General features: G+C 42.9%; 1 protein-coding gene across 4 annotated transcripts in view; it reads left to right on the top strand.

The window, feature by feature from the left end:
• Positions 1–22097, top strand: part of CACNA2D2 (calcium voltage-gated channel auxiliary subunit alpha2delta 2) — a 513315-nt gene that overhangs the window by 322644 nt on the left and 168574 nt on the right. For all 4 annotated transcript variants that reach the window (XM_083429356.1, XM_083429357.1, XM_083429358.1 and 1 more), the window contains one exon: positions 13910–13954. In XM_083429356.1, coding sequence (XP_083285482.1) covers positions 13910–13954 — 45 coding nt within the window. The remainder of the gene's footprint in view (positions 1–13909; positions 13955–22097) is intronic.

Genomic DNA, 22097 nt, shown 5'->3' on the forward strand with positions numbered 1-22097 from the left:
ATCAAAAATCATTTCCAGTCAAAAGGACCACAAGTAGCAGAACTGGGAGCCAGCCTCTACCTGAGACTTTGGAGATCAACTTCCAATCAGAGTATATTATAATTAGGCTGTGTAGACCAATGGTCTTGATGGAATAGGGCATGTTCACAGAAATTCAGTTTGCAACCCTGCTTTGTAGAGTCATTCAGTCAACTGAAATCACATTGGAAGCAGCAAGAGAGTGGTATTTTACACAGCCTGCTCTTGGATATTCTCAGCCTGCTTGGCATTGCTCATCTCTTTAATCTTCACTTCATTTTGTGGCTGCATCGCTACCGGCTTTATTCTGTGCCTCTATAGGAGCTGGGCCCTCACATGTCAAAGCAGAATTTAGGGTTTTTGGCGGGAACGATGGAAGATAAAATGAACAACAAAGCACCTTCTGGATGACTGTTGTTAGTCACACTCACTTCTGATTAAAGATCATTAAACATGAAATTAGCTCGTTTGTGTTACGGGTCCCCTGGGGATTCTTTTAATTATGAAGTGCAGATGGCCGAGAACCTGAGGAAACTCAGCTTTGGAAAAAGGGGGCATAGCTTTGTGCAGGGCTGGGGGGGGCATGGAAAAGGACTTGGGAATTGGAGAGAATATAAATTAATTTATTTTTACTTTCCTTGTTGTTTTAAACCCCTCAGCATTTCACAACAAATCACAGATAATTAATAAGTACACTTGCCTTAATGACTAGGATTTTTAAGTAGCAGAAATTGGAAAATGCCACATCAGTTTATTTCCACACACGCCCTTCTTCCCTTTAGGTTAAAAAAGAAAAGAAAAATATCACCATGCTAATTTGAGTCTCATTGGCTGCCGAACAACCCAGACCCATTGCAAGGCTTCCTTTTCCCAGCCCCCATTTTTGTATTGGCTTGTCTATTGTACTGAAGCAGCAGAGAAAACTCCCAGCCAACTGATTCTTATTCAAATAGGAAATACTCCATTTGAGGAAGCAGGTCTCTACCTGGCTTGGACCTACCAAGCATAATGGAAAAGTGACAGCAGCAGCGCTTTAAGGTCTCTTTTGTGTGAATGGCTGGGCTAATGTGAGGGCTATTTCTTTTGATGGCTGCCAGCACCCGGCAAGCCAGTTGTGAGGCATTACCATTCAGAGGAACGTTCTGTTGCTACACTACTCCTTGTGGCTGGTTCAGGAATAGGAACCTTCTCCATGTGACAGGTCACTCTAGGGCAGGGTTGGGGAACTGGACCCAGGTGGTGAGCCAGATCTTGATTTTTCCAGCTCCTCATGGGCCAGATTTGACAAGTGGGTGAATCCAACCACTTGTAAATGACCCATCATCACAATTATGCCTGGTGACGAGCACTTTGAACCCCAACAAAATCAGCTGATTGATGGGACTACAAAGCATCACGCAGGACTCTTTCAAAAGGGATTTGAAATTCTAACACTCAGCTGACCATTGGTGCTTCAAAAGCCAGATGCACATAACTGGTGAAGTTCTGACCAGCAGGACCTCAAAAGCACCACACCTGGGCCTCTGGAGCACTGTCAGCTGATTGGTGGCACTCCAGAAGCCCCCTTTTTACCTGCCCACAGTTGACATCATATATGGTGTCAGGTGACTGGCAAGTGGGTGTGGCTTAGCCAAGATGGCCTTGCGAGCCAAATTGACAGGCCTGGTGGAACAAATCAAGTCCCATGGCTACAGGTTCCCCACCCCTTCTCTAGAACATCCTTCCCCAACCTGGTTCCTCCAGATGTTGTTGGGCTGCAACTCCCATCTTTGATAACCTTGAATCATACTTGCTTGGGCTGATAGGAGTATGCTCTTGGTTACAGCTCAAAGTGAGGAGAGAGCTTAACAGCGAGTCCCAGTTTGGATGTCACAGTAACCCAACATTGACTCAGTTCAATGTAACACAAGAGCAAAAAAGGACTAGGGGGGAGAACAGTGGTTCTTAGGGAGCTTACATGTTTGTGCAGACTTGCAAAGCCAATGTGTGGCTTAGCATGTCATGCGAACTAGGCTGACATATTAATTCATACCAGGATACCAGGGGCAGTTCTGATATAGTAATATGGTTTTGTAAGAAGCAGGATTCCCACCCACCCACCCACCCAACATTTATATCCTGGCTTTTTAGTATAAACTGTGCCACTCAGTGTGGTCCACAACACATAAAAATAATGTTTTTATGATTTTTGTAAATGTTTTGAGCTGTTTAGTATCAACCTCATAAAACAAAAGGCTGAAGAAATAAAAAGGCAAAACCTTGGTGGCAAAAAAAGAAAAAGGTGATAAACTTGGCCAACTACACTTCACATGGCAAGATCTGGGTAAGTGGTGGGATGGCCCTGTCTTGTGCTCCCATCGAACTGTGGCTCCACATTAGGTGGGACACAGAGAAGGTGCTGTGTTAAGGAGTGAAAAACCGGATTCAACTAACCAGTCTTGCTAGCAAAAGCCTGCATTAGCCCTTTCATCGTATCATGTACCCCCTGAGCCTCCACAGATTGGGGGGGGGGGGGTCAGGAGAACTTCCCAGAACAGTATGCAGGGGGAGGAGAGGGGCGATCATCCCATTAGGGAAGATGCTTGTGCCAGTGGGGCAATCTCCCAACACTACACTGAATTCCTCCCACAGTGCTATGTGCATGGCTCTCTGCCTTTCTGTATGCAGTGTTATGTGAGCAGTGTTGGGGGAGGGGGATGGATAATTTATTACTGAAGAGGCTCCTCTCTTTTTTTTTATTACTCACTGATGCTTGCAATGACTCCCCTGTGCCTCACTGGGTTCCTTTGCCTCTCAGTGTGGAGCTCCAGCATTCACTTGTGTAATTAGAAGCAGATGCCCCCACTTAGCAGCAAAGTTGCAGTTTGTCATTCTGCTCCATCATGATGACAGGTGAGCCCCCCACGCAGGCGAGTTGGTAATGTGCTGCAGGGAAGCTAAAAGTAGCACAGAGGCTCCTGAAGATTCCACCTGCTGCAGTTTAAATAGGTGCAAAAGATATTCTTTCATTTCCATTTATTAGCTGGGCTTCAGTTACCAGAGCTGTGGCCCCAGGGGCAAAAAAGGACCACATGACACAGAGTTATGGGAGGTTAAAAGGGATGATTTGATACAGCAGAAAGTGTGACTTCCCCGTTAAGGTGGCATTGTGTCATGACAGCAAGGCTTCATCAAGCCCAGACCGTCAAAAATTTGCTTAGAGGTTTTAATCAGGAATGGAAGTCTCCATCCTACTATGTCATCAAACAGGAGAGTGGAATATCTATAGTACCCAATGTGAGTGCAGTGCTGCTGGTTTTCTTTCCATGTCAGAACCTTAGTGATGTTTGGGTGTCATGGTCCTCATAGCCCACTCCCCCACCCCCATGAAGAGAGCCTCACCTATATTTTCATCCACAATTTTTTTATATAAAAAAAATTGATGCTATAAATCCCACACCAGATTTTGGGAACCAGCTTCTCTTTATATTACCATTGCTTGTGCTTAACTGGGATTTACAAAGAGGTGATTTGACAGAACACTGTGCACAGTGCAGTATAGATCTATTATCAAGGAGCTTAATAAGTTCTACATACTGTGTGTGCCAAAAGCTACAAGCATGGTATAGATTAAGGTCTTGCTCTGCATTGTATAATGTGAATGGTGTGATAGCACCAAAGCATAGAACACAATCTACCACAGTTTAATAGAACACTGTCAATTTCAAAAGGGAGTCAGGGAAGACTAGTGGAAGGATGTTATCTGCCAGTAGGTTAAATCCTCACAAACCAGGAAGACAACAACTTTAAAATCTTCCTGGGTAACTTTGCCTTTGCATTCTGCAGCAAATATTCTCATCTCGTGTTACTTCGCAGACAATCTAATAAGTTTTGTTAATTTTGCTCTCATTTCCATAAGCGTTTGCCACTATCAGCTGTTACATCCTGACTTGCCCAAGATTGGTGATTTCCAGAAGTTTTAGACCACAATTCCCATCAGCCCCAGCCAACACAACCAATGGTCAGGGGTGATGGGTGTTGTAGTCTGGAGACATATATAGAGCACCATATTGCCTTCCCCTGGCTTAAAGACACATCCTAGGTGAAATATTAAGCTGACCTAAACTAGGCAATGCTTTAAAAAATTGCCTACAGGAAGTGATGCAGTCGGAATTCTAAAGGTTTCCTAGAATCATATGTGTCAGATATTCTAGGAATAGCCAATAAACCAGTAGCAAACGGTCTTAGTTTCTCCTGCTGCAAATTATTTAACTACTTCTAAGCTTTGGTATCAGAATGTGCATGTATGAACATATATATTCTATACTGATACAGATGCTGGGGGAGTTTAGCAATGAGAACCCAGTCAGTTGCAAAGTCTCCAGACATTTCTGCACAATGCAGTTACCTTCCACCCAGGTTCCTTTAGATCTGATCTCACAGCTTGACAACATTGCACAACTTTCAGTTGTTGAGGGATTAGCACATCACAAAGGCACAGAGGCAGTCAATAAAAGATTATCATGTACCATACAACCAAGAAATATTAAAGTCAAGCTGAGGATTAGGAGAGAGGAAGTGTTTGCACCATGTGAAAAGGGTCTTTGCCATGCCTTCTCCATGAACCACAGATGGAAAGGTTCACAGATGGAAACAAATTGGAAAACGGCAGGTTTTTAATGTGCTGCAAGGGAAAACATAATGCCCAGAACTGGGTCACAAAATCAAGGCCATTTTGAAATTGTGTGATTTGAATGGGAGAACCTTCTTAATATTTAAATATCCAACCAAGAAAATAAAACATGTTGACAATGACACCTTTTATTCACTCGAACTGCAGCACAAGCAACCTTCCCTCAATTTGAGAGTACTGTCTCTCCCAGTTTCATATACATTCCTTAAAAATTATCTTCTGTTAGCTCTTATTATCGTGCACTTGTTGAGTAAGATTGAACTCACCCATTGATCACCACAGCATAGAAAAATTCCATCTGAAATGCCCCCAGGCATATTTCTGCACATTAAAATTAGTGGTTGGCTGACTTAAGTTTTACATTGTTTACTCTCCCCCCGTCCCTTCTGGAATACCCCCAAGTCCATCAATGAGTCCTCAAAATCAACAAAGTAAGTGTTCATACTCAGGATCCCTTAACAGTAAAGACATATTAACTGTGTTAAGTGGTGCTTAGTATATACACTTGCTTTAGAACATTAAGGGACAGAGCACGGCACACCTAGGTGAACGTTCTTGGAAGAATCCCATTCAACAGTAAACCTTAATGGTCCACTGAACATTGCCCAATGGTCCACTAATGTGTGAGGGGTCAGGTCTGTGCAGCATGGCAGCATCTACTATCCAATGCATTCCCTCCTCCTCACACCCACCCAAGAGTGGTTTTGTAAATTTTTTATATTGTAAACCACCATAAATGAATAAAGGGTAGGCACTACCCAGAAGGTAGCACAGGACCTTTTCCACAGCAGAGGCAAAGGCTGGGATAGAGGGTACTCTTGGTGAGGAACAAGAGGGAGGGAAATCCAGAGAGTCTGAACCTGGAGGTGAAATAGTTTATGGGAAACAGCCATGAGGAGTATAAATGGGGATATGAGGGAGCCCTGAAGGCATGGTTTACTGGAGGGGATTCTCATTACTGGAGCTGCTATGATGAATTGGGTTCCTGAACTAAATTTTCTCTTTAATCCAGCCCTTCCCCAAGGATTTGAAACCAAGGTTGATCTGGCCACCCATGATTCCATTGGTAGGGATAGATTGACTCTTGCAGTTAAATTTTTTTTTCTATGCATTTACACCAAACCCTCATTTAGAGATTAGGGATTGAGAGCATGGTGCAAAATCAGGCAAGTCTGTCCCCTCTGCCTCACCTCACTTAGAGATCTTGAATTCCTCCTCAGCACATACCTGTAATTATCAGAACTCATATTAAAATGAAACTAGGTATGCTTCTAAACTTATTTTAAGCATCTCTGTTTAGCCAGCGTTATCACTTGATTCATGTCACCCTCACTGACAGCCATGTAAGTTTGGTAATTTTAGACTCCATGTTGTATTCAGTGTAAATCTTTGTGTGAGTAGAGTGGCTTCTACTTGCACAAACGACTTCCCTCCCTCTCCTCCACTTATGTGCCCCTAAATTTGTTCCAGGGTTTCCCCCAATCCTCCAGAGCAAATTTAGGGACAGTGCAGGGGGAAGGAGAGAGGGAAAATCTAATTGCACAAGCCAATGTTGGTCTGCTCGCACAAGGATTTAGGTGAATTTGGCTCTCTGGTTTTATTGGCAGAAGAGTGTTTAGATGCAGTGCTTCAAAATGTATTAAACCACCACTGCAGTGTTTGGGGTTCCTCCTCATTCTACTGAATGGAGCTCTCTGCCCTGTCATGAAGACACCATTCTGCAGTCCCCCATCAAGTCTCTTTCTTTGCTGCTCTTGGATTTTGGTGCTGGCCCGCTTCCCCCTCTAGTCTCCATGTTTCCCAAGTCACTGCTTTTCACCTCTCCCCTCTCTCCAAAAAGAATCTAACACCATCTACACAAAGTCCATCCTGCGTTGATGAACAAGTCTGTTGTCTCCCATAAGAGAAATAATGCAAAAAGGAGAAATTTGTTCTCAAAAGTGAAGCAGCTTGTATAAAAACCTATCTGGCCCCACAAGGAAGTCCCATATTAACTGACCACTTTTGAGCATCAGCTTCTGTATTCTGCTTTCTTTAGGGTTTATGTGCTTCCCTCCTCATTTTTTCCGTTCTTTGTATCACTTATCCACATTGGTTGAAGGGGTCAGTTTGATCTAAATACCAATAATATCCTTTCCAGACTATAACTAGGCCAGGCTAAACTGGTGAATGCATTTATAAGTTGTCATGAGAGGCACATATATCTGAAAACATGGTAATCTCTGCTGAGGAGGGTGAATTTCATGCCAAATGTTAAATATAAGCTTATGCCTAGTCCTTTATATCCAGCTAGCAAACATCTTCCCATTGATGATTTTCTTGCTCTCTGCCTAAGTAATTGGCACAGATCTCCCTAAGCTGAAGCATTTTGTCAGCTTGAGTTTTAGCAGTCTGGAAAAGGAAGAGGAAATCGCTTTAGCTGAGCAGGTTTTGTCTCCATGATAACTCCAAAGAGGAGTTAGTCTCTCTCAGCTCATTGTGTAAGTTCCTCAGCATGACAGAACTGGTAATACTGACAAAATACAGAGTTCTGTGTTGGAGAGTTTGTAGTTTAAGTCTTAAGTGTACAATAAAAGTTAAACTTGTGGTCAATAATGTAAATCAGCTAATATTTTTGTAAAGTTATAAGGGAATCATGCTTCATGCCGTGCTAGAATTGTGTGTGTGTGTGTTAAAGGGAATGTAAATTAAGTTGTTAATGTGCATAACAACCAGCCATTGTGCTCATTCACCAGGTCTCATGCAGAATCTACACATAATTTTCCCATGAAGAAGGAATGGTGCACATTTCCCAGTCAATACATGTAATCTCCAGCAGATTTTGAGATACATGTTTATATCAACTGAATTTTGTACATTCTGTAGGTAGTATACACAATCCCCAGCAAACCTTGGGCATATCTCATCTGAATTTTTTACGCTGGTTGAGGTACTTCACATTGTTTCTCACCCAGCCCTTTTTTACCTGCTGGGCAACCCTTCATCAGCTGGTTAGATCTCCCTTCCGCTGCAATTCCCATGAAGATTGACCAAATGCTTCTATTAAACTTCTTCCTGAGCTTCATAGCATTTCCATCAGAATCAGGAGAGTGGAGTGGGGATTTAAAATTCCCCCCTCTCTGCAATTCTCTTTGTGCTATTTAACTGACTGATGAGCAACTGAAAGGAGGTTGAGCTGTGGGGGGTGGGGGCGGGAATGATCCTGATCTGGAGCCCCCTTCCTTCTTCCTGATGCTTGGCTCATCATTGGGAGAGGATGTTGAGGGCCATATAAGATTAGGTAGGGGGCCAGATGCAACCCAAGGAGCACAGATAGTACACTTCTGAAAAAGAAATGGGGAGGGGGAGGCAGGTTTATTGGAGGCTATGTATACTCACTGGAGAATGTGCATATTGCCCAGACAATGTACAAAATCCAGTCGAGATATATGCACTCCCCAAGTCTTGTTGAGGATTATGTGTATCGACCAGGAATTCTTTATTATTGTTTTTATTTATTACATTTGTTAGTTGCTTTATCTTGCCGGGGACAACCCAAAGCAACTGACAAAGAACAAAAATGTGCATAGTTCATGAAGCTTGGCGAATGTGCACAATGCCAAGCGCCGTGAGGTACAACCTATCTCTGGTTAGAAATCCTTTCTCAAGGCAGTGGAGATCATGGTCCACTTGATTTACATTTCCTTTAACCATCCATTTTTAGTGCAGATGAACAGTCAAAGCAGAAAATTAGTAAACTTTATAGTGTAATTTTAAAAAATAAAACAGCAATTAAAATATTATAACAAGCAACTAACAAACCTTGATGATCTAAGCAGAAAGGCAAAAACCAGAGTCAAATCCCACCACGTTTAGTGATGAAAAGCTTCTCTAAAAAGAAATGTCTTTATTGCTGTGAGCAGACGCTGGGGAATCACTCAGCCAAACCACTCCGGCCATGTGGCAAAACACTGCATTAGGAGAGCAGCAAGAGACAGCATCCAGCGACGATGGGAGCGGGACATGCTGCTTTCTTGCTAGCCCACCCAAGGGGGCTGACAAGCTGCAGCTGCAGTCAGTGCAACAGAAAGAGGCTGTAGAAAAGAAAACCGAGGCAGTCATGAAAGGGTTCTCAGTTGAATGCCAAGGGGAGAAGTGGAGATGGGGTAGGGCAGCGCATGCAGGAGCAGGTTGGAAGGGAGGAGCTGAGGCAAGAGGGAGAGGTATGAGAAGAAAGAGAGGAGGCAGGAGTATATCAGGAAAGTCACCCACTGCCTTGAAGAGAAGCTGGCAGAGTAACTGCATTGTGCTTGTGTGAGAGAGTGTTTTATGTGTGGTATCTGCACATATCGGTGTGTGTGGGAGTGTGGTATTTGTGTGTGCATGCGGCAGCTTTGGTCACAACCGCTGATGGCATGTGAGTGTCCCAGGGTCAGCCGGCAGGCCAATAAACACCTATGAGCATCAAGCATATTTGCATGCTTCCACCAACCTTTTTATTTCCCTGAGGTGTGACCAGCCATGTGTATTTCAGTTGACTGAACAATTTTTGCATATGTTTGAATTTTATTCTGCTTTATGTAAAACATATGTTTTTCCCCACTTAGATTTTTTTTATTAAGCAATATGCATACTTGTTTAATAAACAAACAAATAAACAGGTTAGCCACCCCTCCTTTAAAGTATGCTGGAGAAATGAAGCCATCTCTCTCTCTCTCTCTCTCTCTCTCTCTCTCTCTCTCTCTCTCTCTTTGTAACAGCAATTCACAATGCCATCTTATTTTTAATTTGCTTTTGACCAGCTTCACTTTGCCAAACTGGCCGCGCTATTTTAAAGATATCTTAGGCTGTTTGTAGATCTGTTTCACCCTCCTCTAGTGTCATTCTTCTAGTTACCATGTCATTTAAAGCAACACCCCTTTGAGAGTTTAACACTTCAGTCAGCTGTGAGAAAGTGTGTGGCTTAGCAGCTTAGTTTAGAGATTGAGTTGTGAACCGTGACATCTCTGATTCATGAACTGAACCAGTCGTCTTGGAGCTGTTCTCTCATGGCCCCTTAGTAGTGACACAGAGCTCAGCCCACCAGACACTATGACTGTTCAGTTTTGATTCATTCAATGGGATTTGTTTAGGGCTCCCTGAGCAAACCTCATTAAATTAATGGGAGCTGCTGAGCATTAGGACTTGGGGGGTTGCATCCAGAAAGGGGTCTTTTACACATTCATTATCGATGCACAGTTATTTAGATCCTTCTGCTGCTATGACTGATAATAATACGGACACATGGGGCCATCCCTTGCAGCACTCCATCTGTTAACAGATACATCCTCTTGGAACAGAACAGCATCCAAGTAAACAAAAAGATGTACCCAGCTCCTTCTGCCTGCTTCCAGCTGTCTTCACATCTGCATTGATGTGTCCCTCACTATCAACTGATTTGTAGAGCTCTTGATATTGATATCGTGGATATAAGTGCATGGGTAAAGGGCAGAAACTAAATTGAGAAGCACCTTCAAGTAGAGGAAGCATCTGTGCTGCACTTCTGAGAAAAGATGATTTCCCACAGCAGGGATAATAACTGTTGTTCCACGAAAATGTTCATGGTCTTTGCAGAGGTGCACATCTAAATGCACATTCAAACATGAATGGACTTCTTTTTTATGGAATATCCACTTGCATGTACACCTGAGCAGGGTTTCCATCAAAAGCAAAGTATTGCCAATGTTAGTGGTGTCACTCAGGTGTGTACTGAATACATATCAGAGTGCATTTACTGTCTGCACTGCCTTCAGTGAATGCACATCCAAGTGTGCAGTTCCACTTAAATCAATGCAGTGTGGATAAGCGATTTCTGTGCTTGGATGCCCACTTCAATGGGCATTCCATTTATTATGGCTCTTGTTCTAAACAATACAACCTCCAGAGCGAGTCTCACCCCATAGTCTTTTCAGCTATGAGGAGATCATCTCCCTCACCTAGGCTCAAGGGGGCTTCTGCCCTCACCCTTCAAACTAAGAAAAGGCAATTCCCTTTGCAGCTTAAAATATTATTTTTGGGTGGTGGGAGGAATCTGGGTAACCCACTTCTGCTCCTCTTTTAGTTCACAGGCAGATGAGAAGCAAGTGGCACACTGCTTGCTTCCCCTCAGCCTAGCCTATATTCAGAGCAGCGTGACAACAGCAGATACAGTAAGTGTGCCTCTTAGTCTGCACAGAGTCAGGCAGTTTGGGGCATGTGGTTTGTTTCTTTAAAAAGACATTTTTTCTGCATACCTTGCGGGTCCTCCAAGAATTCAAGAAACCCCTCCTGGTCTGGCCTGACTCCATAGCAAATTCCATATGCAGGGTACCCGCAGTAGTGAGAGTAATTTGAGAATACTGTTTGAGAATAGCATTCCAGAATTTCAGGTCCCTAGAAAGACGTTCTTCTGCTGATGTTGAGCTTGCTTCAGGGGGAGAATGTACTGCCATGACTTCTGCATCCCCACTCCCATTTTTTGCATGCAGAACGGAGAGTCCAACTGCCCTTTAATTATCCCTTTTGATGGAATGTGAACTTCTATTTTGACAGTATTACTGCTCTCTGAATTGCCTGTCCCTTTATGAATTTTATCAGCTGCTGCATGTCCTAGCACAGGAGGAAGAGGGATTGGAAGAGACCTTTCTATGTAAATAGTTTCTAAATACTGCAAATTAATGACATGCAGTTCTTCACTGGAATGATGAAATCACTCTCTAATTTTTCATTGCCTGTTTTGTGGTTTTGAGTAGAAGAGGTTATTAGCATCTCAGATCTCCACCATTAGCACACATTCCCCTCCAGCAAATGATAATGTATTTCTTGTTCCCATAGATTCAGAGACTTCAGAGTCGGGAGAGAGAGTATTATAAACCTCCAATGTGACCTTCCATAGAATAGCACAGATTTCGAAATGTTAACACTTGGATTCCTGTACCCATTCTTAGATTACTTGTAACTGAGCTAGTGTGACCTTCTAGTGAGGTATGCCATAGTTTGTTTCATGATGAAACATTGGATGAATGCAGATGCCTATTTATCAAGGGTGGAGGTAAAAGGTAAAGGAAAAGGACCCCTGGACAGTTAAGTCCAGTTAAAGGCTACTATGGGGTTGCAGCACTCATCTCGCTTTCAGGCCGAGGGAGCCGGCATTTGTCCACAGACAACTTTCCAGGTCATGTAGCCAGCATGACTAAACCACTTCTGGTGCAACAGAACACTGTGACGGAAACCAGAGCACCCAAAAATGCTGTTTACCTTCCTACCACAGCAGTACCTATTTATCTACTTGCACTGGCATGCTTTTGAACTGCTAGGTAGGCAGGAGCTGGGACAGAGCAACAGGAGCTCACCCCATTGTGCAGATTCGAACTGCCAACCTTCTGATCAGCAAGCCCAAGAGGCTCAGTGGTTTCCTACATGTTTCAGTCCCATAGCTTTGAAGTTTGCCTGCTTCTTCTTTGCAAAGCAAGTTAAGGGCAGACAACATGTCCATGATTCAATCTCTAGGTAGGGCTGAAAAAGACTCCTGTTTGAAACCTTAGAGAGCCAACCCTGTCTGGCTTATGAGTGATAAGGAAAATGTTGCTGGCTTTCTCAACTGATCAGAAGTCTAGGGAAACTGAGTTTCTCGGTCTAGGGAAACTGAGAAGTGGATTCTGCTGATCAGTTGGCAGGATGATGCAGACAACTTCCTTATCAAATGATTGTGCACTGTACTAAGTTTCCAACTAGTAAGTGGTTTCTGTATTCTGGTACAGGAAACAGGCTCTACAGTCTACCCAATGTAAAAATATGGGGTGCTTGAGGAATTCTATCTTCATGGATCCCTAATCAAAATGTCATCCAATTAGATTAATGTGTTGATTGGAACATCACTATCAGTAGGATTTTGTGGTTCTCCAAATATTGTGATACAGTTTTCTGTCATTGAAATATATCAAGGCATGCATTTCAATACTGTTTTGAGGAAGAATATACATTTACATCTTAATTATGAAGAGTATTTTTAAAATAATTTTGACGATCATTGTGGAGACAACAAAATTGAATTATGGGCAAACAAGTGTGAGAGTAGAAGAGAAATAGATCCATTTCACCAGTGGCATAGTGGGGGGGGGGGCAGGAGCGGCTGCCCCAGGTGCAAAATTGATAGGGGGTGCAAATTTTCAACAGCCAGTGCTGTGTGTGCATCCATCACGGGGCTCTGTTGAAATTGGCTTCCCCGTGCAAACCAGGAAGTGACCTCTCTAGACAGCAGAACAACTCTTCTTTCCTTATCTCTGTGACTGCAATCTCCTCCGTGATGTGGATGCCGCTAGGCAGTTGAATGTGTGTGCCCTTACTCCCACCCACCCCTCTGCATGGCCCCAGGTGCTGGCAACCCTTGCTGTGCTACTGCATTTCACCCCAGTAAAAATGCCCTAGTCTAAAGGAGAAAAGGAAAAAGAGTTATTGATATCATTGACATCAATGTGGTTCAAACTCAGAAAAGAATTTATTTTTAAAGTAATTACTTTTAAAATACCTGTAGAGTCGGACACAACTAAACAACAACAACAATTTTTAAAATAAGGAGTTACTTCTGCCATGGAGGGGAAATCAGGTCATGCCATCCCTTAGTTCCCAGGAATCCTTTCTGTATGCCAGCCTTAGCATTTGTCTGAGTGTTTGGGTTGATAATAATAATAATAATACCCAAACATTCTTGGCAAGATTCAGGTAGGTAGCCATGTTGGTTTGACGCAGTTGAAATATATAAAAATAAATAAAAATTGTTCAATAGCACCTTAGAAACCAACTAAGTTTGTTCTTGGTATAAGCTTTTGTGTGCATGCACACTTCTTCAGATACCTTCAGATAATCTTTGCAAGCTCTTTTGAGCCAAGGTAAACAGGACACCCAAAGACAGAGAATGTGGCCAACTTGCAGTGGCCCCTGTGGGGGCTGCTCTCCCATCATGGTTCTTTAACCCTTCAGTGGAATCCAAGCACAGAGTTAGCCCAGTGTGCCTCCCCATACCAACATCATAAGTGCCCCAAAACATTTTGCAATGAACTTTGCCTTTAACATGCTAGAACTCACCAGAAACCCCAGCCCCCAGACAGGTCAGTCTTGTTAAAATGAAATGCTGGCAAGCCTACTGATGACATTGAAAAACCTCTTTCCTGTGGCCTGGGCTGTGTACTGTACTAATCACACCTTTTCCCTTTTATTCTGTAGGAGGAGGATATTGAATACTATGACTCCAAGGCTGACACAGAATATGTAAGTGTCTTCCAGTTGTCCTTCACTTATATTTTATGCACTGAATGAGTTTCACATGTTATTTCCTTCAAGTTAGAATTCCACTGTCTACTTTGCCACCTTTGTTTAGAGCTCAGAGTAATTTGACTGGCTCCAAAGCACAGGATCTACACTTAAGGCAGTGAACAAAATGGGGTTTTGTTATAGAATTGCAAGTTCTAATATTTCCTCATTGGGTGGTAATAGAAAGAAGCAATAATGGTTAAATTCAGGAGAATTCAGAACTCCTTTTACTTATGACAAATATTTTCCAGCAAGGAGGCACTTAGAGAATAGAAAGTGGGATAAAGTTGTTTTTATTGATCTTGGGAACTGAATTGGGGGAGGGAATCACAGCAGGCATACATTTTTGTGTTTGCTTCATTTCATAAAAGATTTGGCAGCATTATTTGACTATTTTAAACTCCTTTTTTCTCTTTAAATTGTGTTCATCTTAGACACATTCCCATGAAGCCTTGTGAAAAATACAATAACACATGTAAGGGAACATGTTTCAGTCAAATATAGGCATGGAATACCACAGTAAAATCTGCAGAGACATCTGCAGAGATGGGCAATGTAATTCTGCTCTGGGTACTGAAGCAAAATGAAGATTTCAGATCATTCCACCTCTTTTCATAGAATCATAAAACTGTATAGTTTGACCCCAAGAGTGATCTGGTCCACCCCCCTGCAATGCAGGAATCTCAACTAAAGCATCTATGACAGGTGGTCATCCAACCTCTGCTTAAAAACCTCCAAGGAAGGGGAGTCCACCACCTTTCAAGGGACTCTGTTCCACTGCTGAACAGCTCTTACTGTCAGAAAGTTATTCCTGATGTTTAGTTGGAATCTCCTTTCTTGTGCCTTGAAGCCATTGTTTTGAGTCATACCCTCCAGAGCAGGAGGAAACAATGTGACAGCCCTTCAGATATATGAAGATGGCTATCACATCTCCTCTCAGTCTCCTCTTATCCAGGCTAAACATACCCAGATCCTTCAACCATTCAGCATAAGGCTTGGTTTCCAGACTCTTAATCATCTTGTTTGCCTTCCTCTGAACACATTCCAGCTTGTCAACATCATTCTTAAATTGTGGTGCCCGGAACTGGACACAGTATTCCAGGTGTGGTCTGACCAAGGCAGAATAAAGCAGTACTATTACTTCCCTTGACCTGGACACTATACTTCTGTTGATGCAGCATTAGCTTTTTTTTGCTGCTGCATTACACTGTTAACTCATGTTAAGCTTATAGTCTACTAAGACCTCTAGATCATTTTCACATGTACTACTGGCAAGCCACATGTCCCCCATCTTATATCTGTGTAGCTTATATTTGTGTGTAACATGTCGTTTTATTGCAAACATATAATGACAATAGGACCTTGCAGCAAACACTGAAATCACACAGGAGCTCTTAAATTAAGAAACAACACTTTCATCCAAATACATGAGACTTCTGATGAAAATGTGTGCTTTTCCTTTCAAATCCCTATTTCAGAGTGAATTGTGGAACTTGAGAAAACCCACCCCCTTGCCAACTGAATGCTGGGGGGGGTCTCTTTGAATGCTGCTTGAAACTCTAAACTGTAGAGTCTACGAGATTACATTTGATCTCATGAAATGATGACTACATTGCCAATCAAACATAATGAAACATATGACTGATGCATATTCCCTCTCTTGACTGATTATTCTGAAAGGAATATCTTTCTTTCCAGAAGAGAGATCTCTGTTTGTCAGACCCTTTCACATAGCATGGAGCAGGTCATATGTTGGCTCAGAAAAGCAAGGCCAAAGAGATCTACTGCAATCACATTTGAAAGCATACCTGTCCACCATTGTGATATTCTGTAAGTTTAACTGGGAGTAAGTTCCCTGACAACAAGGGACGCGGGTAGCGCTGTGGGTTAAACCACAGAGCCTAGGGCTTGCCGATCAGAAGGTTGGCGGTTCAAATCCCCGCAACGGGGTGAGCTCCCGTTGCTCGGTCCCTGCTCCTGCCAACCTAGCAGTTCGAAAGCATGTCAAAATGCAAGTAGATAAATACTTCCTTCGGCAGGAAGGTAAACGGCGTTTCTGTGCACTGCTCTGGTTCGCCAGAAGCAGCTTAGTCATGCTGGCCACATGACCCAGAAGCTGTACACCGGCTCCCTCGGCCACTAAAGTGAGATGAGCGCCGCAACCCCAGAGTCGGCCACGACTGGACCTAATGGTCAGGGGTCCCTTTACCTTTACCTAAGTTCCCTGAAGTCAGTGGTGCTTCCGTCTAAGTAGATATACATAGGAAGATTTCCCTTACCTGAATGATACTTCCAGAAATCTGACAGGCAGTAGGTCTGCCCCTTGGACCTAGAGAAGGAGTGACTGTGGTTGGCTCCACTCTGTGCTTATTTTGTGACAGCCCATCAGACAAAGCCTGAAGGAGCCAGGTGCACTTTTGCTAGAGAAAGTCACTATGCTTCCTGGGAAAGTTTCTAAAATTAAAGCTGGCATCTGAAATTCAAATGAAGAGCAAACATCTAATTAGAGACAGAATCTAATTCTCTACCCTCCTCCTGGCACAGCCATCCTGTAATTCTGGCAATCAGCATGTTAAGTACAAACCAAAGAGCTTCAGTTCCCCAAGGAAATAGGCCTTTGCTAGTGACTGTGTGCAATGTGAATAGAGCTCTGTTCAAAACAACTCCCAGGCATTGGCCACTGGGCTTAACTCATCCCAGAAATGGCTGCATTTTATAGAGCTTTCTGGAGTGCTTTGGAGTCTTCCTGGGTGGCCTAAATGCTGAAGCAAGGTGTGCCCTTGGGCCCTCTCCTGTGGCCAAGAAAAGGAAGCACAGATATTAAGCTGCCTCAGCTTGCTGAGAGGACACAAAGCCTTTGGCGCCTGCTTTTGACAAAGCTGTTCTCCTTAAACTTCATAGCATTATAAATCAAAGACTGAGGGGTCCGGTGTAGTTGATGTTACATAGCCTTTAAAAAGTAGTAACATGGGACCACCACTGTACTAGATAAGTCAGTACCTGTTGGAATGGAGTAGATACCAGCTCTTGGCAGTAACTGCCTGAAGAGCCATTTCTAATACCCTTTTCAAACCTAATTATATGAACAGTGGCCAGCTAAAACCCAAATGGGCAGCAAACAGAATATGAGAGAGAACAATATCTGAGGTTATGGTTTTTGGCACTTGAGATGTATATTTTTAGGACCCACCTTATTTCTGTAATTTTCAGTTGTTTAAAACTGTATTTCATATTTCATTGTATTTGTTGTAACCTGCCCTGGAACCTTAGGGTGAAGGGCAGGTAATTAATTTATAATAATAAGCCAAAATATGGAGAAAGACCACAGGCCCAACCAAGAGCATTTCCCTATCACATTCAGATATGTGTATAATCATTCATACTTCTGAGCACAAGGTGGTAAATCTTTAACTCTGGCATGCCTGTTCCTTTGCTTTTGAGAATTTATGGTGCTGTAAAGAGCAGAAATGTAAGATTTCCTACAGTCACATAGTGTACAGGTGATTAGTTTAATAATAGATGGATTTTTAAGGTCAACCAGGAGCACGCACATCATTTAGCTCAACTTCCTTAGGATGTCCCTATTTTCATTGGAGAAATGTTGGAGGGTATGGAGTTATCTGACCCACCCCCCAAGCCATATGAAGGCAGCCCTTCATATGTATACCCTACCAGTATACCCTACCAGTATAGGGTAGTTTTTTAATGCTTAATGTTTTATTATGTTTTTATATGTGTTGGAAGCTGCCCAGAATGGCTGGGGCAACCCAGACAGATGGGCAGGGTGGGTAAGTAAGTTAGTAAGTTAGTAAGTAAGTAAGTAAGTAAGTAAGTAAGTAAGTAAATAGGAAGGACATCCTTATTTTCATTGGAGAAATGTTGGAGGGTATGATGCACCAGCACACTTCATAACTCCTCAGCAATTAACTAACCTCGCTGATAGTAATAGCAGTGATCGGCTCACTGCTATCTGCTTTTGAGGCTGCCACAAAATTCCATCCTCACAGCAAGCAGAAGGCCTCACATCCACGTTAGATAGTGATGAGAATGCTGGATCAGTACAATGCTGGTAGGGTTATATTGCATGAGGAAGCTGCAACATGAACATTATTTTTATTCAGGAAGCTTTGTGTTGAAGATATAGAATACAAGCTTAGACTGCGATGGAAGAAACCTTTGGGCACATACCAAGATCACATAGATTAGAAGCCCCCAACTAGGGCTGGGTAATATTTCATTGTAATTGTTGTAACCTGCCCTGGGACCTTATATATCCTCCAAATCCAGTTTGAAGTCCATATCGTTATATCAGTTTCATAAATTTTAACCTGACAATATATTGCAAATCATGGTGTGTGGGTGAGTGTGTTATGTAAAAATCACAATGTAGGAAAAACTGTGAAACCAGCCAATGCTTCTCTCGATTCCTGAAGCCCCTGTTAGCTCTGCTGGCTCAGCTCCCCCCTGCCTCCTGTGGGGGGCAGCAAATCACATGAGCAGGCACTGGCAAAAATCACAATGCAGAAAAAACTGTGAAGCCAGCCAATGCCTCTACATAGCTCCATCCTTACTGCAAACATTGAGATATATCAATATATTGCAATGTTTAGCTGGTGATGTATTGTCATGTTGAAAACCAGGAATCACCCAGCTCTAGCCCCAACCTCATGAACCTAACTACTCTACTCCAGGAGACAATGCAGAATTAAGAGAGGAGGCTTAAGAAAATGAGACTGACTTGGTACTTTGAACTATCCCTGGCAGACCTATGGTGTCTATCAACTTCCACGGTCAGGTTTGGTTTTTTTCCTGCATAGCTCTCATGAATACTAGAGCATGAAATCTCTCAGTGTTTAAAAATTAATCAACCTTCAGACAACCTGTGAACTCTGAAACTGTAAGAAGGTGGAAAAGGGATAGGAAATCAGTTTCCAGGACTATTAATATCTCAGAGCAGTATATTTTATGCTTGTTGATGGTGGTGTCTGATATTATTACAGATTCAGATAAGTTTTTGTTGGTTTTTGTAAAATGATGGTCCTTCGCCTATTGAAAACACATGTAGCGTTCTCTGCCTAAGCCTATTGCTTCACACTCAGCAATATTCCAGCTAATTTTCTTCCAACAAATAAAGAAAAGATGATGGTGATGGTGATGATGAAATTAAAAAGATACCGAATTGTCTGCAGTAGAACTAAATAGAAAGAAACCACAGATCCTCCATTTTTGTTAACATTCATTTTAAAATTTAAATTGAGCATGATCTCCCTCAAATGAAGTTAGTTCAGACAGACAAAGCCTATTCAGTAAAACTGTGACTTTATTCAAGAAGCTTATGCCAGATATAAATGCAGAAAGAAATAGAAATGAGGTTCCTATTCACTGCACCTTTAGTTCGTCCCAATGTAATTCTGATTGTGGACCTCTAAAAAATAATAATTTAATTTTAAAAGGTAATGGGGATGCCAGATTGTGTGTAAATGGGAGCTCGAGATATACAATATTTGTAAAAAGAAAGAAAAGGGAGAGGAGAGTTTAAAATTCCTCTTTACTCATTCTTCCAGCAGGAGAGGGTTTCAATGTTTATTCACAAAGAAGTGTTTAAATTAACTAACATTCGCTATAGGATGCCACTAGCAAAACGGGATAAAATTACAGTTATTTTTGCAAGTCTTATTATTATGTTTATGGTTGGAAGACAATGTTTAAATCATAGAGGAGGCCAAAATTCTCCAGCCAGATCCCCAGCTCTATTAAGTTGCCACCATTCTGCTGCTGTCACTAGAACTTTGTGGATTTCTACCGCACCATATGCAATAGCTTTCATTTTCTGTACCTGACTCTGGTGACTGATAAATTGTTAATTTCCTAGTATTTTTTTTTTAATTAAAAAAATAACAGGTGGGCTTTTTCTTTTCTGGGCTGATCCAGGATGCATGTGTGTGTGTGTGTGCTAAAACAATGTGCTCTATGGTATAAATGAGGGGAACCTTTGTATCTGCCATTCCAAAGGGTCTGATCCTTTAAATCACAGAATAACCCGGTTCCATACTTTAGCGAAATATGAGTACGTTTGTATTTGATTCATTTTTCTGTCATTTTTGGTGGCCTCACTGTGCTGGTACAAATGGCCAACTGATGTGAGAAATTGCAGGCAAAAGCCTGAAAGCTTGACCCTTCATGCACAAGCTGCTGAAGTTGAAAGTAATGGCTAGAGGCCTCTTTAATTCCACTGCATCCAAAGACGTTTCTCTATCTATTTTCCTTGCTGTTTGAGACTATGGAGAAAAATTCCCTCCTAGGGAAGAGGGACCTTGCTGAAGTCAGATTGATCTCTGCAATCAAATAGGATCCGTATAATCTGGATTTCTTTCTCCTTCTTAACTGGCTGGCTGTCCTTTGCTATCATCATCAGCATCATAGCGGGGGGGGGGGGATCTTGTATGTCATGTAATACTTTTTTGATAGGCTTTTGTCTTTTAGACAAATCAGATGCTGAAGCTGAAATCAGAAGTGGAGGACTGGTGCGGAAGAGAAAAGGGGGCTTCTAAACCTTTCTCCCTTGCATTGCTTTTTCTGGTGAAAATCATCCCCATAGGGAGAAAAGCCACCCACCCATCCCGTGCACAAGAGTAACAGCAGCTTGGGGTAGGGTGGGAAAGCAACATTGGGGAAAGAGTTTTAAGAGCCTCTCTTCTTCCACAGCAGTATTCAGACTGCAGCCTTAGCCTCATCTTGAAAAGAATCATGGAAGTACATGTCATGTAGTTTCCTAAAGGCTGCTGTAATCCTAAGCATATTTAAAGGTGAAGGTAAAGGGACCTCTGACGTCCAGTCGCAAACGACTCTGGGGTTGCAGCCCTCATCTCACTTTACAGGCCAAGGGAGCTGGTGTTTGTCCGCTCTGCAGACAGTTTTTCTGGGTCATGTGGCCAACATGACTAAGCCGCTTCTGGCACAGTGGAACACCGACACCAGAGCAGCGCACGGAAACGCCGTTTACCTTCCCGCCAGAGCAGTACCTACTAATCTACTTGCACTTTTTGGTGTGCTTTCGAACTGCTAGGTTGGCAGGAGCAGGGACCGAGCAACGGGAGCTCACCCCGTCACAGGGATTCGAACCACCAACCTTTTGATCGGCAAGCCCAAGGCTCAGTGGTATACACCACAGCGCCACCCGCGTATTTGCCTGGAAGTCAATACCACTAAACATGTTTAGAACTGGGCAGTCCAGGTACGGTACAAACAGTGGCGAAGCTGCATCCTCCACTACCGGGCACGGAGAGCAGGTGGGGGCGTGGTATGCCGCCCACAGGGGCGTTGGGGGCGTGATGCGCTGCCTGTGGGGTCGTGGCACCCGGCGCGCGGAGGATGAGAGCGCATATCCGGGTGGGCGCAGCGATGGCACCCTACCAGAATAGTGGTGCTGGGGGAGGTCCGCTCCCTCCGCACTCCCATTCCTCCACCAGTGGGTACAAATAGATTAACTTTCCACATATTACCATTGCAAAGGGCATGGGACAAGAGAAACTGCTGGAAAGTTGAGCAAATGGATGTTACTATATAGCTTCCCCTCACCCCCACCCCACCCCCGTTTTCGTTTCTTATAAAGGAAGTTGAAATTCAAGTCACAAGGAAAGTGATTGATGCATTGGAGGCGGCCACATCAATGGGTGTGTTAAGCAATGCAAATGGATGGGTTTCCATACAATCAGCAGGAGTTTGTGAACTGCACTGCTGAGGACTCCAGAGAATGGGAGGCACTGGAGCTGTCAATGCTTGCCTGAAAACGGAGTTCATAAAAGTGATCAATTTCATGGCAGCCAGACGGTCTCCTTAGAATCATGAATTGATGCTGTCGGTGTAATTATTATAAATATCAGATATTTATACCAGGCCAGCAGGAAATATATAAAAAAGCACTTTACCAATAAATCATAATATTTCCGCCACTCTGCTTAATGGCATATCAAACACAGATAGAACAACATGCCAGGCAGGATATAAATAATGCTTCATACGTTTGGGAACCCTGTGAGTCACAGCTAGTCTTCTCTCACACTCAGGGGACATAAACAATCCCAGATCTGTTAATGGAGAT

Source organism: Podarcis tiliguerta (genome assembly GCF_965153285.1).
Source record: "Podarcis tiliguerta genome assembly, chromosome: 2".
NCBI lineage: Eukaryota > Metazoa > Chordata > Lepidosauria > Squamata > Lacertidae > Podarcis > Podarcis tiliguerta.